Consider the following 20,466-nt stretch of genomic DNA (forward strand, 5'->3'; position numbering starts at 1 on the left):
CAGGAAAAAACCCCAAGCTTTGAACCAAGGCTTGGCAGTGATAACGAGCTTTGATATCCCTGGGGGCCGGCCCAACAGCTTTTATGACCCCTTTTTTTTCTTAGCAATGCAAATCCGATCTGTATTTAGAGCCTCCCATCCAGAGCTGCCTCTTCAAACAGTCACGGGGAGCCTGGCAGCCTCCTGGGGTCCCTGTCCCTGCACTGGGAGCCCTGGGCCCTGCACATCCAGGCTCTGCCTTCCAGCACCCCCAGCTGTGCCCCTGGCGTGGCTCCTCGGGCCCTGCCATGCTCCAGCTGCCCATGGCTGGTGCCGGGCGCGGTCCCTGCCCGGTGCAGGACATGATGGACATCGAGGTCAAGCCCAAGCCCCCGCGGCCGCACTGGTACGAGCGCCACGTCCAGCCCTGCGTGGCCGAGCTGCTGGGCAGTGCCCTCTTCATCTTCATTGGCTGCCTGTCCGTGGTGGAGGACCTGGGGGGCACGGGGCGGCTGCAGCCCGCCCTGGCACATGGGCTTGCCCTGGGCGTCACCGTCGCCATCCTGGGGGACATCAGGTAAGGGACACCAGCGCCTGGCGCTGCACATGCTCGTGCCTGGACAGGGGAGATGCCCAGGGCGCCCACTCGCTGCCTTCAGGCTCTTCCCTGCCCAGATCCCAGTGCCTGCAGCACCCCTGCCTTGCCATGGAGCCCCTGACTGGCAGCGTGGCCAACTGGGGGGTGATGGTGCCATTTGTGGTGGCATCTTTGGTGGCACCTGTAACACTGTGGGTTTGGGGGTGTTCGCCTGGCTTTGGATTGCCATGTTTCAATGTTCAGCCCTTTTAATGAAAATGATCAAGCTGAAACAGGAACATTCTCTTCTGGGAGTTGGAACTAGGAGATATTTAAGGGCCCTTCCAACCCAAACCATTCTATGATTTTATGACTCTCTGGGAAGCTGAGACGATTCCTTTCACAAGGATGTCAGAGCAAAACATTTTAACCCAACAGTCTCCTCCTCTGGGTATTTTCAGGTGAAAAAAAAGCGGTTTCAATTACTCAAAAGCAACATTTAGACAAATGTGCTCATTGAAAAAGATGTTGTTTGGCGCTAAGATGTAGATTTATCCCCAAAGAAGAAGTTGGAACTCCCTGGGGAGTTTCATTCCCTTCCCTTGTGTTGGCTCCACACAGCCCAGGGATGGGATTGCTCCAGGCTGTCCCGGGTGGCTTGGGCAGGATCATGGACAAACCCCAGAGTCCAGAGCAATGGGACTGATAATTTATCAGTGCCTGATTAGGAGGGAAAATGGCCCAGGCTGAGGTTTGTGCGTTGGGGACTCCTGACCCGCGGTGCCTGTGCCCAGTCCCTCTTCACCCCAAATCCTGGCATGGTGAAACCAGGGGAGCAGGACAAGGGAATTTATGGTGAGGGGCTGCAGAGGGGTCCTGGGGGTCCCCTATTTGTTCTGAAGCCAGGAGGAACCAGATCAGGATCCTGCACAGGGGAATATTTTAGCCTAAAATCAGATTCACACAGAATCCTGAAATGGTTTGGATTAGAAAGGACCTTAAATCCCACCAAGTCCCACCCCCTACCCTGTCCCAGGGTGCTCCAAGCCCCATCCAGCCTGGCTTTGGACACTTCCAGGAATCCAGGAGCAGCCACAGCTTCTCTGGGCAACCTGTGCCAGGCCCTCCCCACTCTCGAAGGGAAGGATGTGTCCAGAGAGGCTGGAGAGGAGCTGTGCTCGGGAGGGGTTCTCCAGCCAGGCTGCTCCCCCAGGTGGGATTTGTCTGCAGCCAGGTCCTTCCTCAGCCCCCAGGCTCCCTCTAAACCCAGCGTGTTCACAGTGAAGCCCTGTCCAGCCGAGGCATCATCCCTGAACAATACAACCTCCTGCTCTCCTGGTTGGGCTTAATCCCAGCTAAGGAGCAAGATGTGGTTATCGTTCCCAGACTCTCTGACTCATCACCAGCAATTATCAGGCTGATCAGTTATGAAACCTGTTCATTAGCCTGTGTCTCATGGTAATCAGTTTTAATTAGAGGGTCTCTGCGTCTGTCTTGCTTGTGCTTTTCGAGGTGAAGGATTCAGGTCTGCTACTGAGGGCCCAGCACAACAGGCCTGCTCTGGTCCCTGCCTCCCTGGGGGCTTTGTGTCCTGCCAGGCTGGGTGCCAGCCCCACCAGTGCATTCCTGCAGCTCTGCAAGAACTCTTCTGCCCACACCTGCCCTGGCAGTGCTGCAGCAGTTCCTGGAAGCACCTGGGGGGCCTCAGGGATACATCCCCAAGTCCTGTCCCTCAAACTGCCCCTGCCAGCGCTGCAGGAGGGGCTGGGTGTCCAGCCTGGTGCTGCTGCTGCTGCTGTGAAGAAGTGACTGCAGAGAGAGGAAACAGCTGGATCCTGCTCTCCTGGAGCATGGAAGGACTGGAAAGCATCTGTGGTTCCAGGCCATGGCGAGCCCCTAGGAGGGAACCCCACGCTGGGGGTGAACCCCCTGCTGATGCTCCTCTCTCCTTGGCAGCGGAGGCCACTTCAACCCCGCCGTGTCCCTGGGCGTGTGGCTGGTCGGGGGGCTCAACATGACCATGCTCATCCCTTACTGGCTCTCCCAGCTCTGTGGAGGGATGATCGGAGCTGGCCTGGCAAAGGTATGGACCCGAGGGGGTCTCTCCACCCAGGGCTGGGGCACAGGGACTGCCCCTGCTCTGCCAGAGCTGGCCTGGCCTCCCCAGCCTGCTGCGGCCCCGGGCTCTGGGGCCAGGCTGATTAACCAAAGCTGCCCTCCAGAGGTTTGCTGTGCCACACTCATGAGGCACAGAAGGACTCTCGGTGCCCCTGCAGCACTGCCATGTTCACACACACAGTTCCCCTGCACTCGTTCCCCCAGCACGGCATCCTAAGGGCCATTCAGGTTCGGTGCTGCCCATTCCCAGCACTGCCAGTACCGTGTGCTTTGGCCACCACGACCCCCTGGGCAACCCAGGGAGTCTCACCCCGCCGGGACCGGTGCCTGGTCATTATTCCAGGAGATGCCAAAAGCCTTCTCTAACGAGTCTGTGTTTGCCAGGCACTTGGGGCCGGCTTTCCTCCCGCAAGTGCTGAATTTAGCTCCTCTTTAACCCGCCCGCCGCCCACGCTGCCCCGACAGTGAGCCCATCTGCTGGCACAGGCCACAGTCTGGAGCGTGGTGGGCACCGACGGCTCTCCCCGCAGGCTGTGGCACCGAGCGAGCGTTTCGGGAACGCCAGCGGAGGAGCCTTCGGCGGCGGCATCACGGCTGACGAGCAGATCTCCGGTGTCCTCGTGGGTGAGATTGTCATGAGCTCCTTCCTGCTCCTGGTGGTCTGCATGGGAGCCATCAACGGCAGGACCAGGACCCCGCTGGCCCCGTTCTGCATCGGCCTCACCATCACCGCCAACATCCTGGCAGGGTGAGCTCACCGTCCCCTCTGCCCGTGTCCCCGAGGGACAGACAGTGCCACACAGCGCCGTCACTCCAGGGGCTGCTGTCCCCAGGAGGAGCTCAGGATGGGACCATCGGCTGTGGGATGGAGCTGGTGCTCTGAGCACCCAACATTGGGGCACCCCAAATCCCACCCCAACCAGCTGCACCCTGCACCAGGGAGGACACAGCGCCTGGGTCCTGAGTGGAATGGAATGGGGTGGGATGGGACAGACTGGGATGGGACCTGCCCTCCTGCAGCACAGCACAGGCCCTGCAAGCTGAGCACACCAGGAGGGCCATCAAATGAGCCCAGGAGGCGCTCTGGCAGTTTTGGGAGAGCTGATGGGCTGGTTGCAGGAGCAGCCTGGGCTCAGCCTGGAGCAGGAGCAGCCGCAGGCTCATCCCGGCACGTGGCACCGGAGCCGGTGCAGCCGCCCCGAGCACCCGCCGTGGGTGATAAACCCCGGGCCTGCCCGGGCTGTGTTTGCCATGGGAAACCCTGAGCAAACAGCAGGGGTTTGTGTCCCTTGTGCTCCCGTGGCTGCTGGAAGTTCTGCCAAGCTCAGCCTGGCTCCGGTGCCACCGTGATGGGATAATGAGCACATGCAATTAGGAATTAACATGGAGCTAATGGAGTGTTGGGTTAAAGTAGTGCCCACCCACTCTGGCAGGACCCCGGGCCGTGTTTACACACGGCACAAACCCCTCAGCAAATATTTACCCCTTTAACCTGTAATTGCTCCCGTCCCTCCCGCCCCGCTCCTGTGTGTGACCTGTGTGTGGCATGGAGCCTTCCTTGTGTAAAGCCTGGTTCCTGGTGTGCCCCAGAATAAGTCAGCACTGGCGCCTCCACCCCAGGCTGGGTTTGCCCCAGGAACTCGCCAACCTGTGAATGAAGGCCAGTGCTGGTCAGCAGCTGCTGTTGGGGCCAGGCTGGTCTGAGCTGCTGTGGGAAACCAACCCCCATGGAAAACCATCCTCATCACCGAGCAGCCATGCCAGGATGTGGGCCAGGGTGGTCCAAGCCCACTGCCCACCAGAGCCCTGGGAAGGAGCCCTGGGAGGGGGATGCTGCTGCCCCCACCCCCCTCATTGCCCCGTCCCAGCACTGAGGGGATGCTCCCGTGTCCCGCTATGATGACACAGCCACTCTGTTCCCCTTCCAGGGGTGGCGTGTCAGGAGCCTGCATGAACCCAGCCCGAGCCTTTGGGCCAGCTCTGGTGGCAAACTGCTGGGACTACCACTGGGTGTACTGGGTAGGGCCCATGGTGGCTGCCCTCCTCGTCGGGGTGCTGGTGAGGTACGTGACACCCGCGGTGACACTGGGAGTGGGACCCTGCTGGCTGACCCTCCCTTTGCCCCCTGTGCTGCTGCCCTCCTCCATCGGGCAAGACTCCAAGCAGATGCTTTTGCAGAGAGGTGTCCAAAGGCTGGAGACTCCTTTCCTTTCTCATTCCCATGAGGACAGGATGAGAGCAAAGATCCAGCCTGTGTCCACATGTGCCTTTGCTTCATCCTTGTCTCATGTGGTGAATCAGCCTCAGGCTGGTGCTGGGTTGGTGCTGTCCCCATGTCCTTGTTGCATCCTTGCCATGGCAGGAATGCCGACCCTGAATTTCTGTCTCTTTTACCTCCCCAAAGGCTCCTGATGGGTGACCAGGCCACCCGCCTGCTCCTGAAGTGACACCAGCACAGAGCCCCATCTGTGGGCAGCGGGCACAGCCCAGCACAGCCAGGATGGAACCTCCTGCCCCTGCTCCTTCCTCTTCATCCTGCCCCCCTTGGCATCTCCCTGGCACCTGTGGGCCGGTCATGGTTCCCCTGCTGCTGGAGGAAGGATGGAAACTTCCCAGCCAAACCACGGTCCCCAGGGCTCTGCCAGCCCCTGCCATGGCATTGGCCCACTGGGAGCATCTCCTGACCAGCACCGGTGTCCAGGGTGCCCCAGGCTCCTCTGGCACTGCCCGTGCACAGCGTCCAACCCCCCAGAGCAGTTCTCAGGCATCCACAGAGCCAGGGAGCCCTGTGCCCTCTGCGTGGGCACCACTGCCCCCCACTCAAATTGGCCAGGACAATGCCAAGCAGCTCCCGCCCCATGGATGCTGCCACAGAGGGTGACGGGAGAAGGGAGCTTTGGGGACAGTTCTGTGTCTGGCCCTTACAAACATCAGGAGGACAAGGAGGTGAGGCACTCAGCCAGATGCCAGCATGGGTCATCCTTCCCTGCCAGAGGAGGAGTGCTGCAGGCCGGGAGTGAAGGGGGGGCTGCTTGGCAGAGGGGGTGCTGCCAGAGGCAGGAGAGTGAGCAGAAGGAGAGGATGGAGCTGTGTGGGCAGGGGGAGAGGAGCCAGCGCAGCAGCTTTGCGTCAGCCCGGCATCCGTCCCCTCCGGCAGCGCTGCCCTGACTCATCCAAACCCCACCTGGGGGGATTCATGGGGACCGTCCCCCCACGCCCGGGGGCTGGGCTGGCACACGAGTGTCACTTCGAGCATTCTCAGTCCCAGACAGGAACCCCTCGTGTTCCCTGGGTTAAGTTATTCGAATTTTGTGAAATTTTAACTTGGGAAATGCCTGTTGCTTTCCCAGGTCCCCCAGCAGCGTGGCTCAGAGGTGCCCCTGGGGCTGTGCTGGGAGAGCTGTGTCCCCACACTGGGCTGCCCACCCTGCCCAGCTCCAGGGCACCAGTGCAGGAATGGGGTTGGAAGGCAGGAGGAGGCAGGAGTGGGAAAGGGCCCGGCTGCCCTGAGCGGGGTCAGAGCACCCTCCCCGTGCAGGAGCTGTGTGTTGGCTCCGGCTGTGCCCCATCTCCGGTCTGGAGGAACCCCCCGGGTAAGGCAGATGCCTCCTCCCTGTCTCTGCTGGTGGCTCTTGCAGTTGCTGTGACAGGGCAGGTCCCAGCTTTCCGCTGTCCCCGTGGGGCTGACAGGGCACTGCCAATGTCACCTCTCTATTTTCAGCTTGTTTTCTACTTTCCCATGCCGGGAGGTGACCCACGCAGGGGCACAGACACGCACAAAGATGTGCTTTTAGAGAAGGACAATGCTGCAGAAATGCTGGAGTGAGGGAACGCCGGGAATGGAGCATCCATGGCTCGGGGGGTTTGCTGCACCCCTCCCTGGGCAGCTCCCGGGGCCGGGAAGGAGCCGTGAGCCCCGGGAGCACCGTGCGCTCCAGGTGAGCCGGGAACCCGGCAGCTGCTCATTCAGGGAGGACAATGATGCAACCCCCAGAAGGAGGCAAATAGCATGAAGATGTCACTGGGACGGTTGTCATGGCAACGCCACAAAAAATGCCGAACCAAACAGGGAGCAGAATCGCTGTTTCCACCCCAAAAGGAGCCTGTGGGGAGCGGAGGTCGGTGCGACCTGGTGCTGTGGGGACCCCAACGTGTCCCCGCCTCTGCTCGGGGCACAGCTCTCGGTGGGAGCGGGGCTGGGGCCCCGGGCGTGTGACGGGCTCCCACCTTCCCCTTTCGAGAGGATGCTCGGTCCCGCAGGAAACGCGCTTGGCTGCGGCTGCCTCTGCACCGGGCAGCCTCCTGCACCCCGGGTGCTGCCCGCATCCCGGATCCCTCCTGCATCCCAAATCCGTCCAGCACTCCAGCTCCCTCCTGCATCCCAGCTCCATCCTGCATCCCAATTTCCTCCTGCATCCCAACTCCATCCCACGCCCCAGCTCTCTCCTGCACTCCATGTCCCTGCTGCACCCCGGTTTCAAGGCCCCTCTCCCAGCAGGTGCAGGTGAGGGGGGCTCAGCAGGTCCCTCCAGGGCAGTGGTGCCATTGGCCACAGTCCCCGGGTGCAGGGGACAGGAGGGGGGACAGCCCGTGCATGGCCTCGTGTGCTGATGTGTTGGGCACATTCAACTTTAATTTGTCAGGGTGACTTTTGATAAAGCATCTGTAACACCACGTTGTTTTTCCTTGAGTATTATTAAAGTGCTTGATTTATGCTAATTAAATACCAATTAACTTCCAAGCACTTAATGTGCTTTAAGGACATAAAATACATCTCATTCCCATTCAATTAAATTTGCATCAGGCCTGGACATGGGTCTGCACCGTGCTTTTATCGGCACATGGATCTGCTGGGATGTTGCCTGGTGTTTTCCAGGTTCTTGGTGCCTGTTGGGAAGGAAAGGGCTCCTGCAGGGATGGAGATGGTGCTGGGGAATAGGGTGGGTGCAGGGTCCTCATGCCAGGGGTAGTAACAGGATGGTCATTGCTGAGATGAGGGGCTGGTGAGGCACCAACACTCACCCCCTGCATGACGGAAAGCTGGGATGAGCTCAGAGCACTTGGGAGAGATGCCAAAGGCTGCACAGGCATCAGGCACATGCTGGACCAGGTGCCACCAGCTGTGCCTGGTGCCAGCACTTTGGGGACACAGGGAAAACAGTCAGGGTGTTGCAGAAGAATGCCCGGCTCTTCCCTGTGCCTGCTGCTCACCAGCCCTCACCTGCCATCTGGGGAAGGATCGGCTCCCAGAGTTTTGCCTTCCAAATCCTCCCTTCAGCAGGATTGGAGGGGTCTGGCAGTATGCTCCCCCAAAGCCTGTTCTTAAAATAGCAGCCCCGCGAGCAAAGGCAGCACATTGAGAGGTGCCAGGAGCGTGGCTGGGGTGGGTAGGATGGATGAACACTTTTAGAACGTGCCCCGTGAGAGCATCTGGGAATTCTCCCATTGCTCGGCTCCAAAGGTTTTCTGCAGCTGGAGAAATCACAGCCTGAAAAAAAAGGTGAATGAATCCTTTTAGCTCACTTTGCCCATCGGGCAGATCTGCAGTGGCTGCAGAGGGCAAACCCTGAGCTCACCTCTGGTGTCTGTGCCAGCCCTGGGAACTCCTGACCCACGCCCCGGTGCCGGTGCCATGGGGCTCCCATGGGTGCTCCACGGGCTGGGCAGGGCTGGGTGGCTGCGTGGGCATGGCACGGGGGACAGCGGAGGTGGGCGATGACGTGCGGAGCCAGCTCTGCGCGTGAGCTGGCATCTGCATGTAGGAGCTGGGAGTGAGGCGATGGAGGAGTGGGAGTGGGGATGGAATTCTGGGGAAGCTTCTGCAGCCGCGCCATCGGCGGCCGCTGCAGCACAGGGGTGGGGATGGATTCCTGCCCTGCTGGGCTTGGGTGTGCCCGTGGGGTTGGGGACTGGGCCCCGAGGCTGGGCATCATCCCTTGCCACTGTGCCACATCCCCTGGTGATGTGCCATGGCCCTCAACACTCTGACATGTCCCTCGCTGCGGTGCCATGTCTCTCATCACCATGCCACATCCCTCGCTACTGTGCCATGTCCCTCGCTCCCATGCCAAACCCCTCGTTACTCCACCATGTCCCCCAGCACTGTGCCACCTCCCTGCCCACCGTGCAGCCCCGGAGCACTGTCCTCACTGTGCCCTGCTGTGTTTACTCTGCCCCCCAGAGCAAGACCCCGGGGCTGGTGGAAAGGAAATGTGGGAAGAGAGGGTTTTTTCCCCCATTCTACCCCATTTCTCCTTCTACTCATTCCATTGATCTTTAATTTCTTCTCATTGGCATCGGCCACCCACCCAGGCTGCCTGGAGAGGAGCTGGCACAGAGGTGTCCCCCATGGGGACCCTCAGATCCCTGGATTCCTGGAGCTCCGTTCCCCCCAGCTGGAGGGGGAGCCGAGCTCCCGGTGGCAGCGGGGGCTGTGCCTCCTCCATGCTGACATCCAGCCTCACTTCCCCCAGCACCAAAGACTTTCTGTGCCCAGCACTGCTCGAGCTGAAGGATTTGCATGTTAAAGGGGTTTTAGAATGGATTTGGACAGACACTTATTTGCAAGTTTTATTTTTTCAGCTTTTGCCACTTTGAATGTTTGTGGAGAAGAAATAACAGACAGAAACCACAGCAGGGAAAGCCTCAGAGAACTTGTTTGTGCTCATGCAAATATGGCGAGAGTGACAGTCCAGGGTCACACAGGTAATCCTCAGCGACAGCCTGGGTTTCTCTCGCTCCTTGCTGTGTTCCTCAGCTTTTGGAGGGTATCAGACCTCCCGTTGTTTGTCAGCAGCGAGGAAGCCGAGCACAGGACAAAGGTGTGGGGAGCTCCGTGTCACCGCTGTGCCAATGCCAGAGCCAGAGGCGTGCGGGCGGCGGAGCCGTCTGGAGCCGCGGGACGGCTGGAGCGAGGGCTCGGAAGGGGAATGCTAATCATGTTCTGTGCTGGCAGCAGCCAGAATGCTGCGCAATAAATAGCCATTTTAATTACTGCACAATATTTACAAGATTGCTTCCTCATTTGGGAAATTAAAACAAATGCTCCATCAAAATGATCAACATTGTACAGAGAAGCACAGGGCTGATAAAGGAATCCATGGGCTGCTAATGGAGGAGGAATTGGCACCTTTGTGCTGCCGGGGCCGCCTCTGCTCCTCTGTGACCGCAGTGCCGAGGTGCCCAGCACGACCAGCTGGGTTTGGCAGCTCGGCCGTGGCGAGGCTCAGCTAAAAGGAGACCTGGAAAGGTTGGGCAGGGGATGATGAGCTGCCAAGGCCGCTCTCCCCCGCGGGATCGGTTTCGGAGCGGGTGACGTGGCTGACACCGTGCGGTGCCGGGGCGGTGGCTGTCCCCTGCCCCAGCAGCGGCCGTGCCGCCGGTCTGAAGGGTCCCGGGCCCGGGTTCTTCCCGCCTGGGCCGGTGGGTCCGTGTTGGGTCCCCGCCGTGGTTCACGAACCCTGAGCATCCCCCGGCCCGGGATGTCCCTGTAGGGCGGGTGTGGCCTCTGAGGACTGAAACTCCCGGGGCTGCTCTTCTTCCAGCTCCCCCCCCCCCCCCCCCTTTCCTCGCTCTTCCCTCAGCTCCTTTCCTCCTTGGGTTTTTTTTGCAGCCCTCCCGTTGCCATGGGAACGGTGACATCCCGAGCCGGGCGGAGCGGAGAGAGCGCGGCTGCCCGGGGCCACTCGGACACGGGCGGGGGTCCCACGGGTGCGGGATCCCACGGACTGGGGGTCCCCACGGGTAGGGAATTCCCCTGGAGATCTCCTTTTCCAGCGGAAAGAGCAGCGTGATTTAATTACATTCGAATACCTGCTGCCAGTCCAGCGAGTCCTTTCAGAGGAGGAAATTCCATCTGGAATGAATCGGGGTGGTGCGGGGGGGAAAGGCAGGATGGCCCTTAATATCCAAATGTTTGTTGATAAAAGAGCTCGCAGGACCTGATGGATGTGATCCAGGATAATTTGGGATTACGGAGAACTCATCCTCCTTATTCCTGGAGCAGAGAGGACGCCTGGGAAACCAGGGTTGTCCCCTGGGGGTGCAGAAGCAACTGGGTTTTGTGGGGAGGTTGGGAAAAGGAAAAAAGAGGGAGAGCTGGGAATGCGGTGGGCTCCGAGCCCCTCCCGTGTGTCACTGCCAGCATGACCCGCGAGTGACAGGGGCTTCGCTTGAGCACACCACAGCAGCCCCGGGCTGGGCACAGCCAGGGGGTGGCCATGGCCTGGTGTCTAAGGAAAAACCCCATGGAGACAGGAGCTTCTCGGGGGTTTTCTGCCCCCCTGGACCTGCAGGACCGCAGCAGGGGAGGGACTCCATGGGCAGGGGTCATGCGCTGCCTGCTCCCGGGTGCTGCTGAACCCCAGCTCCAAGAGGAACAGGAAGGAGATGCAGGAGCCGCAGTCGAGAGGGAAAAGCCAGAAAACAATTTACAGCTTCCTGCAGATGGCAACCGGTACGATCTGGCTGACAAACACAGATGAGCAAGCGTGAGGGAGGGATAAATAAACCTCGCAGCTCGTGGAGTAAAGCAACCTGCTGGGATTTACTGCAGAAAATTCCCACTCGGCCAGCGCCGGGCTCCCCGTTCCTGCGCTGGGGCGGGCGGTGTGAGGCGCTGCGGCAGGGCCGTGGCACCCAGGGGACACACCCAGGGGACCGGGGGACACGGCATCCTCCCACCTGCTGCCCCAGGGGTGCCCTCGGGGCCAACGAACCCAGGAGCAGCCGAGGCACCGCTGGGCAAAACCAGCCCGAGTCATTTCATCAGAGCGTAGTGAAAGCCTCATGCAAATGTTTTCCATTCCAAAATTCTTTTGGTTTCTAGACTGGTGAAGCCCCAAGTCTTTCTGGGGGACTTTTTTTTTTCTTTTTTTTTTTTTTAATGAAACTTTTTCAAATATTTCTGGAAATTCATCAAACAGGTTGTCCTCTGTCTGCGATACTTTTTTCATATTTTTTCCTCCCAGAGAGGAGCTGAAGGGACCCGATGTGCTGTGGCACTGGGGAGGGTGACCAGGGAGACACCAGGGAACAGCGAGGCAGGACTCTGGCACTCCCGGCCCGCGTCTCCCGCCTGCCTGCTCTCCCTCAAGCGGGAACAATCTCCAGTGGAAAATAACATGAGATAAAGGCGGTGAGAAACAGCGAACCCCACCCGGCTCTAACGGGGTCTGCGCTTCATCCCAGGTTTGTTTGTGCTGGGAAATGACCGGGGCAGCTGGGCTGGAGCCCCTGGGGATCGGGAGCAGAGCACGGTGCCACAGGGGCACAAACCGAATGAGCCCCGTGCTCACTTGAAGCCCGATTTTCTATGGAGCATTTGCGTGCAGGGATTTATGCACCGAGGGCAGGCCCCCGGGCAGGCTGGGATAAGCTGGGGGTGGCCAAAGGCCAAAGCCATCATAGGAATATCCATCTGGGGATTTCCATATCTCGGGATTTGAGGCACCCCGGTAATAGGATCCTTGAAAAACCGGGCACCCCCGGCACATCCCTGCCTCACAACTGGACCCGATGGAATCCGTGAGTGTGGAGCAGCAGAGAGTGGCTGTGAGGGAAGGGATGACTGGCTCGGCTGGGAGGAAAACCCTCCCAGGCAAAGCTTAATGAAGAAATCATTGTGCAGCGATCAGCCCTGCGCCGTTAATGAGCCTCGTTGTTATTTAAATTAGGCTCCTGGAAGGGCTGGGTGAAGAATTCATTACGAGACGATTTTTCTGAGCAATGTGATGAACGATGGATATAAAACCAGCCATCCCTCGGGAGAAGGAAGCTGCAGAGAAATGCAGCTCCTGGGGAGAGCAGCTGGACTTTGCCATGGCACAAGCAGAATTATTGTTCAGCCCAGAAGGGGCAGGTGCTGCAGCCCGGCCCAGGGATGGCAGAGGCTTGGTGGCTCTGCTGCTCTCCTGCTTCCCCTTCGCTCTTCCTCCAGAGCTGGGCTGTGTCACCAGGCTGCTCCAAGCCCTGTCCAGCCTGGCCTTGGACACTGCCAGGGATCCAGGGGCAGCCACAGCTTCTCTGGGCACCCTGTGCCAGGGCCTCCCCACCCTCCCAGGGAACAATTCCTTCCCAATATCCCATCTATCCCTGCCCTCTGGCAGTGGGAAGCCATTCCCTGTGTCCTGTCCCTCCATCCCTTATCCCAAGCCCCTCTCCAACTCTCCTGGAAATCCCTTAGGCACTTTAGGGTTCTCTAAGGTCTCCCTGGAGGTTTCTCTTCATCTTGCACCAGCTCGAGCCCATCACTCACAGCTCGGCCTTGTTGCTGTTGAGTTTGAGTCTTGCTTTTTTATCCAGCATAAACATTTAATGATGTCCTTGAATCTTCACGCTGTTGCCTGATTGTCCCACGCCCGAGGCTCCCCTTTGCACCCCAGTGAGACATGTGAAGGTGGCAGTGCCACTCTGCCCCTGCCACCATGCTGACCCCGCTGTGCACTAACCCAGCGTGGAACACAGAGGGAAATCAAAATTTGGATCAATAGCAAGGAACAACGAGATCTTCCCATAGTTATAGGACATGGAAGCCAATTATTGATCAGATGGTTTGGGAACCAAGCAACAAAACCCCAAGGATTTCACCACAAACTTTGCTTAACCAACTGTGCAGGAAGGCGGTTTGATGTGGGCCGTTTCTGGGTACATGAAACAGAATTAATTTGTTCTCCCTGAAAGCCAGAAGCCAGGAATATGAAATATTTAAATAGCCTAACCATGTTTGCATGTGCTGAGCCATGCGAGCACCAGACGTGCCTGAGCCTCCCGTGCACACGGGGCTGGAGCAGCTGTTGGGCAGGAGTGGTGGCCGTGTCCCTCACTGCAGGGAGCAGAGGGTGCCCAGCCACCAGGCAGTGAACAACACGGGCTCCTCATCTCATTGATCCGTCTGCAGCGCGCTCTGCCTCGAGGAGGGATGGAGAAGTGCTCTTGGGTCTGAGAAATGAGGATGTATTTGCACAGACCCTGAACACCAGGCACAGCAGCTCTGAGCTGGGAGTGGTTTGACTCCTCTGGCATGGCCCTGCTGCCCCTCACAGCCTGGGAACTGCACCCCCACGCCACCCTTGCACCCTGGGAGTCCCGGGCAAGCTTCGAGCCTGGGGACAGGCTGGGGGATGGAGCCCGGTTTAACTCCTTACTGCAGTGCCTCACCTGCTCCTGCCCGGGGAGGATCAGCCTGTGCCAGCTCCCTGCCAACTGCTGCACCCCTTGCGCTCAGGGCTCCATGAGGGAAAGCAGTTCCTTGTCTGCTTTACCCGGGTTCTTTCCTCTCTGCCCAACACACTTGGGTGTCTCTGACCCCCGTGTTTGACCCCCTCTGGGTGAGCAGAGGTGGTCTGGGGGGCCACAGCCAGCTGGAGCCCTCTGTGCCCCCCGGCAGCCCTGTCACTGCCGGCAGTGTCCCGATGTCCTCAGCGACAGCCCTGTCTGAGTCCTGTCCATCACATCCCTGCATCCCAGAGCAGCCGGACATTCCATATCCGCACTGCTGGGTAAGGCAAGGCTGCTGGAGAAGGCGGGAGGAGGTAAAAGGAAATGATGGATTTTCACAGCCAGGAAGGGAGCAGGGGCTGTTCCAGCCGGGCGGCGCTGTGGCCGTGCCTCTGCGGCTGTCCCCGTGTCCCTGCGGCTGTCCCCTCGCTCCGGCCACTCCGGAGGTTTATGTAAACTCAGGCGCCAACATTTGGGCTTTTTCTCGCCCAGCGGCCGCTGTCAAGGATCTCCTGCCGCCGGTGGGTGGGGAACTGGGTCTCCTCACATGAACGCAGCATCTCTCTCCCCGCTCCATCCTCGCTGCACGGAGGACGTGGAACATGTGAAAACTGTGAAAGCAGAAAGGGAAAACCAGAGCAGCTGATGCCACCCCGCTGCGGGGGGGTGCCTGTCACCCCGTCCGTCCCCAGTGTCCCCACGGAACCCGGGGCAGACCCCTCTCCCCAGCGCTGCCCCGAGCCGGGGATGCCCCAGCCTGCGGCTCCAGCTGCGGTTCTGCCCCCGGGCCCTTTGTCCCGTGGGGTTTTACCGGCGCTGTGCTGCCCCCGGGGACCTCCCCGGGCAGCCTCTGAGCGGGGGCTGAAGAATCAACTGCTGTGAGTAGCACCAAGATCCTCCAAAGCTTGGAGGGATCAGGATTTTCCACCTAAGAAGATCTCTGTCCCTGCTCCAGGATCCCTGTCCCTGCCTTGGACCTCCTGGCATGCCGGGTGAGGGCAAGACGACAAACGGATGTGGAGGCTGCAGAGTGCTGCTGAGGCACCTTTATATCTAATTAGAGCTGGACTTTTCCTCCACCTGTTTCCTGTGGCGGATTTGGGTCCTGAAGAAAAAAAGAGATTAAAAAAAAGAGACAAATCTGTTCTCCAGCTTTTTTGAATTCTTCAGAGGAAGCCGGTGTGGGCACCAGGGGAGCAGCATCCCCACATCAGCACGAGGCTGCAGGCTGCAGGCCCTTGCCGGGTGCTCCCACATGAGCCGCTGCTCCAGGACCGCAGTTCCCACTCACTCAGGGGCTCCCGCACGTGTGGAGGCAGAGCTTTCCTAGGAAATGGGGAGAATTCATCCGAGGTTTGGGGATTGTGTCTCTTTGCCGGATTTTGGGGCTGGCTGCGGTGTGGGGTGAGGCTGCGGGGCTGGAGCTGTCCAACACAGAGGATCATGCGATGGCAGCGGCTCCCTGACCTGAGCCCCTCTGCGTTGTTACTCGGGGTGGGGGATTTTGCTGGGAAGGGCTCGTGATCCTGGTCTCCTTGCCCCGACCCTGAAGGCTCATGCCGGGCTCGCTGCTCCACGCTTCCCAGCACGAGTCCTGTGGCTGCTCCGTGCTCCCCCTTCCCAGAGCAGCTCCTGCGCCTGCCTGGTGGGAGGATGAGGTCCCTTCCTGAGGATGTGAATCACGTCTCCAGGGGAGGCTGCCCCTGCTCCCTCTGTCTCCTCTGCAGAGGGGCTGCTCCCCCGCCCCCGGCAGCGCAGGGAGGCCAAGGAGCCGCCAGCAAAGGGAGCTTGGATTTGCCAGCTCCATGGAGATCCCCTGTGTGGCGAGGAGTGGAGACACAACTTCCCACATCACTGGCTGGGTTTTGGTGCCTTCTCTGCAGCAGGAACTGATGGAGAGGAAAATAGCATTAGAACCCACACTTTTATGGAAACAGGAATGAACTGGGCTGGTTTCTCCTCTGCTCCACCACTGTGCTCCCCTGAGAACGATGGGTCAGGGTTGTTTGTGTGTGTTAGTCCCTCCTCACACCTGGGGGCTGCACTTGCATTAATAAATATAACAGCTTCCTTAGAGGAAGGAGCTGCTGGGATGTTCATCCCGACATTTCAAAGTGCTGGGGGGATCTGGATCCTTAGCTTTTGTGAAAATTAACATGGTCATGAAGATCCTGCCTTTAATATGAAGTGACTCAGAGTGCACTAAATAATGAAAAAAGTAAAATAAGGTAAAATTATGTAAACTATGGAAAGAAGAAAGCAATCCCCTGAGAGCAAGAACTGTACCTGGCTTTTGTACTTTTGTACCTTGGCCCAGCAGTGACAAAAGTTTGTGTGTGATTATTGTGATTATCAATACTCGTAGGGGGAAATTAAAGCCATATTCTCTGTGTTCCACATGCAGCAGTTATGGGGGCTGTCCTTGGAAAATGGGAATGTACAGTAAAAAGCAACAAGGCAGAAACAGGCAAAGCCCAGAATTTAGAGTTAAAACGAGCAGAATTCAGCCTGGTGTGGCTCCACGTGCAGTGCAGCAGCGCTGAGGGGAACACACCACTCCCCTCCAACAGTGCAGAGGGAAGGAGTCAAAATGCTCTGTTATTATTTCCATTATTGCTCCGTTCCTTTCCATACAGGAGGAGTTATTTCTGCTGCACAGATTCCTGTGTGAGCCTGCAGTGAGTGGGGCTCCCGGGGCAGAGGGGACTCCACAGTGTGGCCAGTGATGTGTCGGGCACAGAAAGCCCCACGTGTGGCCCCCACACTCCCCACACACCCCGGGGATGTTCCCTCATCCCCTCCCAGCACGGCACAGCACGAGCAGGGATGGCTGCAATTTATTTCTCCTTCTTAGCAGGAAAATCAGATGGTGCTGTGAGATGGTGCCAGCCCTCTGTTCCTGGGAGGGTGACATCAGCAGGACAGGTCAGCCCCGCTTTATTACTGCAATGAACCTTTTAAAGCAGCTGCATAATAACAGCCCTGGGCCTATTTCGGGAAAGTCTCCTGGGTGTTTAATTCCATGGAGTGAGCGGGGCTTTCTTCAGAGAAAGAGCATGTAGGATGGAGGGTTGGATCACAGCAGAGCAGGGATGGTCCCAGGCCTCAAAAGGGGAAGGATCATGTGGATGCTGAGACAGAATTAAATCCCAGAAATGAGAATTTAGAAAAACTTGTTCATGGAAATATGGTTATGTTTCGCTTGAAGTTTTCTCATGTTTTGATTTGAATTCTCATCTCCTCAGCACCCAGACCAGGACAATGCAGGACTAGGTGGGCCCAGGGAGACCTGGATGTAGGAGGAGGAGGCTGATGGATCTGATTTTCAGTGTCGGTGAGTGCCTTCAGGGAGCAGGGGAGATGAATGGTGGATGTGGATGGAAGACTCTTCTGTGCCAGCCAGCTGAGGTGTTTGCAGTGGGTTGGTAAAAAAAGGTCATTATTCCAACAGGAAATTTAAAAAATCATTCCGAGAGGACCACTGAGCTGCTGGTTTGTGCCCCTGTGTCTGTGCGTGAGCCCTGGGGTTGTGGCCTTGCGTGGGCTGCTCCCCAAGGCACATTCCTGCTCCCCAAGGCACAGCACAGTGACCCCAGGCCCGGCCCGGCACAGCTGCTGTGCCTGAGCTCCTGCCTGGATCCCCTCTCGACCTGACTCATGTTGTGCAGAAAATCAGGGTAGAGAAAAATTATTCTGGCCTTAACAGTGGGAAGTCTGGGACTCCCAAGGAGACAGCACTGTCACTGCCAGTCCTGCAGTGGCCATGGGGCAGTGCAGGTGTCCCCATGGCTGGCACATCCATATCTATGTCCTACTGAGTCCTGCTTGTTGCCCCGCCCGCCTGCTCGGGCAGTGGGACAGGACGATGTCCCTGCCTTGGTGACCCTGCCCACAGCCCCGTCTCACGCGGGCCACCAGCCGAGCTCTGTCCCTGCCCGTGCCTGGGTGGTCCCCGCGCATCCCCGCGGGATGCAGATGCTCTATGCAAATGAAGGGCCGGGCTGGGCCCTATGCAAATCAACATGCAAATCGAGGGGGGGCGCGGCCGCGCCGAGGGCGCGGGGGGCGGGGCTTGCCGTGCCGCGAGGCGCCGGGGGCGTGGCCGGCGATGCAGATGAGGGGCGGGGCGGCTCTGTATGTAAATGAGGGGGCGTGGCCCGGCGGGCGGTGTCGGAGCCTCCCGCCAGCTGCGGGCAGCGGCCCCGAGCGCGGCCCCGGCAGCGCAGCCGGACCAGCCCCAGCCCCGCCGGACCAGCGCCACCGGAGCGGGCCGGGCCGGGCCGGCAGCCCCCGCACAGCATGGCCGAGCCGCCGGCGGCAGCGCCGGCCCCCGAGGGCGAGGAGGGCCCGGTGCGCTTCGCCCGCAAGGGCGCCCTGCGGCAGAAGAACGTGCACGAGGTGAAGAACCACAAGTTCACGGCGCGGTTTTTCAAGCAGCCCACCTTCTGCAGCCACTGCACCGACTTCATCTGGTGAGCCTTCCCCTGGACTCCCCTCAGCCGCTCCGGGACACCGGCTCGGCGGGACACCCCTCCCCGTGCTCGCCCAGCCCGGTGGGACTCACCCTCGCCCTCCTCCGGGCACCCCTCCCGTCCCGGCTCCCCTCATCCCCCGCATCCCATCCCGGTCCCCCCCGGTGCCCGCTCTCCTCCGGCCGGCGGCTCCGGGCAGGGTCGTTGCGCCGCGGGGCCGGGGCCGGTGTCTCACTCCGCCTCTCTCTCCGCAGGGGCTTCGGCAAGCAGGGCTTCCAGTGTCAAGGTGAGTGTTGCGCTGCCGGGGGGGGCCGAGGGGGCCCTCACTCCGTGTCCGCCCCCCGGGACCGGCCCCGCATCTCCCTGCGGGCGGCATCCCCGCGGCACCGGGAAGCAGCTTAGTCATTTTTTTAATCAACCGAGCAACTAGTCGTGCCTTTAAGCCGGTCGGGTCTCGTTAGCAGAGATAAGCGCCCAGGACTTCAGCTAAATCCCCCGAAAAAGACTGAGGGGAGTTTGTTTTTAATGTACTTAACACCAAAACATGTGTTTGGGTGGCAAACAGGCTGGGCGAGGGCTGCTCCGGGGCTGCAACTGCGCAGCCGGCGAGGACTTGAATGGCTTGGTTGTGTTGCTGGGGAAAAAAAAATGAGGCTTTATAACAAAATACGTTGCAGTAGCCAGGTTACTGTGACCATAATTCTTTGTTCTGATGATGCTGAGATTCTGGAGGGGCTCTTCAGGGATTTAGGATGTCCCCTCGGGAAATTGGGCTGAATTACCCAGGCGTTATCTGGTTGCTGTTGTAGCCAGCCCAGCTGGGGGCTGCTCCTGCTCGCAGCTTGCCCTGTCCTGTGGGTCCCACCTGTGTGGGGTTCACCTCTGGGCGTGGGGTTCAAATGGGGCCGGTGCTCGCAGCTGCTGGCAGTGAAATTTTGCTTTTGTGAATATTTGGGACAGAGTTTTATTTTGGTGGGTGGCTGACTCCCAAGCTGAGGTATTTGGCATAAAAACAAACCCACTTTAGAGCTCTAAAAGACTGCTCCTGGCAGCTGTCCTTGGGGTTTTGGTGCGGCACACTCAGGGTGCGAGGTGCTGCGGTGGGTCCGGGTCTCGGGGGGGTTCCTGTAGCTGTGGGCAGAGGGGCTTTGCCTTGGCTGCTCTCAGGAGCACCTCTGCAGCTGCCTGTACAAGCAGTGTAAGTCTAATCCAATTTAAATGATGCTGCTACTCATCCTTAACACTTACCACACGAGTATAACCTTAAAATACCAAAACCGTCTCCCTGCCACCTCCCCAACCCCAGCCTGAAGGCCTGGACAGGTGTTGGCAAGCAGAGAAAAGTGGATGTGGAGATTAAAGCGTGTCCTAGGGCTGTTTCTCAAGGTCACAGCTTCCCCTGGTACCTGAGGTTTCACACATGGGCAGTTCAGTCACATCACTGAGAGAAATTCTGCGCACCTCAAATCTGTTGTGGGTCTTCCCAGGCTTACCTGGCTGTTAATTCCCTGACTTTCCTTACAGTGACGGTGTATTTGTGCAAACACAATGTCCATGAAATCTGGACTGTGTTGGGGAGCTGGTGGGGACCATGTACTGGCCCGACAGGGTTTGCCTGCATTATTTCTAGAGCTCTGCTGAGTTCTACCTATCGCATCCAGGGCTGGATAACTGGCACCTCTCCAAGTCTCTTCCAGCTGTCAGGAACTGTTATCCAAACCTGTAACTGTGCTCTTGCTCCAAGGTTTATCCTTAGATGTTTTTAGCCAGTGTTGAATCAGCCCTCAGTGTGAGGACAGTGGGTGGGCCTGTGGAGGTGTCTTGGAGGTGTCGAGCAGTGCAGTCCTGGCGCTGGGTCGTGGGGCAGGAGCCCTTGTGAGCTGCAGTGACACCAGTAGCACTGCCAGGAGCCTGCTGTGCTCAGTGACATCCCTGAGGGTGTGTAACTGCTCTGTGACATCCCTTTCTGCCTTCAGAAACCCTTTCCAGGTTACTCTGGTATTACAGACGGGAATGTGCAATAGGGAATCTTTACTGTGCAACAGGGAATTTCATAGATTGAGGTCTGCAGACCAGCCCAGTCTTTACTTTCCTAAAATCAGT

The 20,466-nt window shown here is 58.9% G+C and overlaps 2 protein-coding genes across 3 annotated transcripts in view; both read left to right on the forward strand.

The window, feature by feature from the left end:
- Positions 1–341: 341 nt before the first annotated feature.
- AQP8 (aquaporin 8) lies at positions 342–5,121 on the forward strand. Its single transcript, XM_042037485.1, has 5 exons — positions 342–556; positions 2,513–2,639; positions 3,205–3,422; positions 4,603–4,737; positions 5,079–5,121. The coding sequence occupies exons 1-5, from the start codon at positions 342–344 to the stop codon at positions 5,119–5,121; spliced, it is 738 nt and encodes a 245-aa protein (XP_041893419.1).
- A 13,030-nt stretch (positions 5,122–18,151) lies between these two features.
- Positions 18,152–20,466, forward strand: part of PRKCB (protein kinase C beta) — a 94,599-nt gene continuing 92,284 nt past the window's right edge. Inside the window, exons 1-2 of one of the 2 annotated variants that reach the window (XM_042037471.1) lie at positions 18,152–18,363; positions 18,618–18,649. In XM_042037471.1, coding sequence (XP_041893405.1) covers positions 18,191–18,363; positions 18,618–18,649 — 205 coding nt within the window. In that variant the 5' untranslated portion in view covers positions 18,152–18,190. The remainder of the gene's footprint in view (positions 18,364–18,617; positions 18,650–20,466) is intronic. The other variant, XM_042037472.1, reaches the window with a different exon arrangement.

The sequence above is a fragment of the Corvus kubaryi genome, unplaced genomic scaffold, assembly GCF_017639235.1.
Source record: "Corvus kubaryi isolate FWS band 111438036 unplaced genomic scaffold, C.kubaryi_AGA036_p1.0 37387, whole genome shotgun sequence".
Lineage (NCBI taxonomy): Eukaryota > Metazoa > Chordata > Aves > Passeriformes > Corvidae > Corvus > Corvus kubaryi.

Bases quoted from the DNA above. Each gene is read 5' to 3' on its own strand.
- AQP8 (XM_042037485.1), top strand. From the start codon at position 342: ATGATGGACATCGAGGTCAAGCCCAAGCCCCCGCGGCCGCACTGGTAC. The intron at 3,423-4,602 runs GTGAGCTCACCG...TTCCCCTTCCAG, and splicing joins ACCGCCAACATCCTGGCAGG to GGGTGGCGTGTCAGGAGCCT. The intron at 4,738-5,078 runs GTACGTGACACC...ACCTCCCCAAAG, and splicing joins CTCGTCGGGGTGCTGGTGAG to GCTCCTGATGGGTGACCAGG.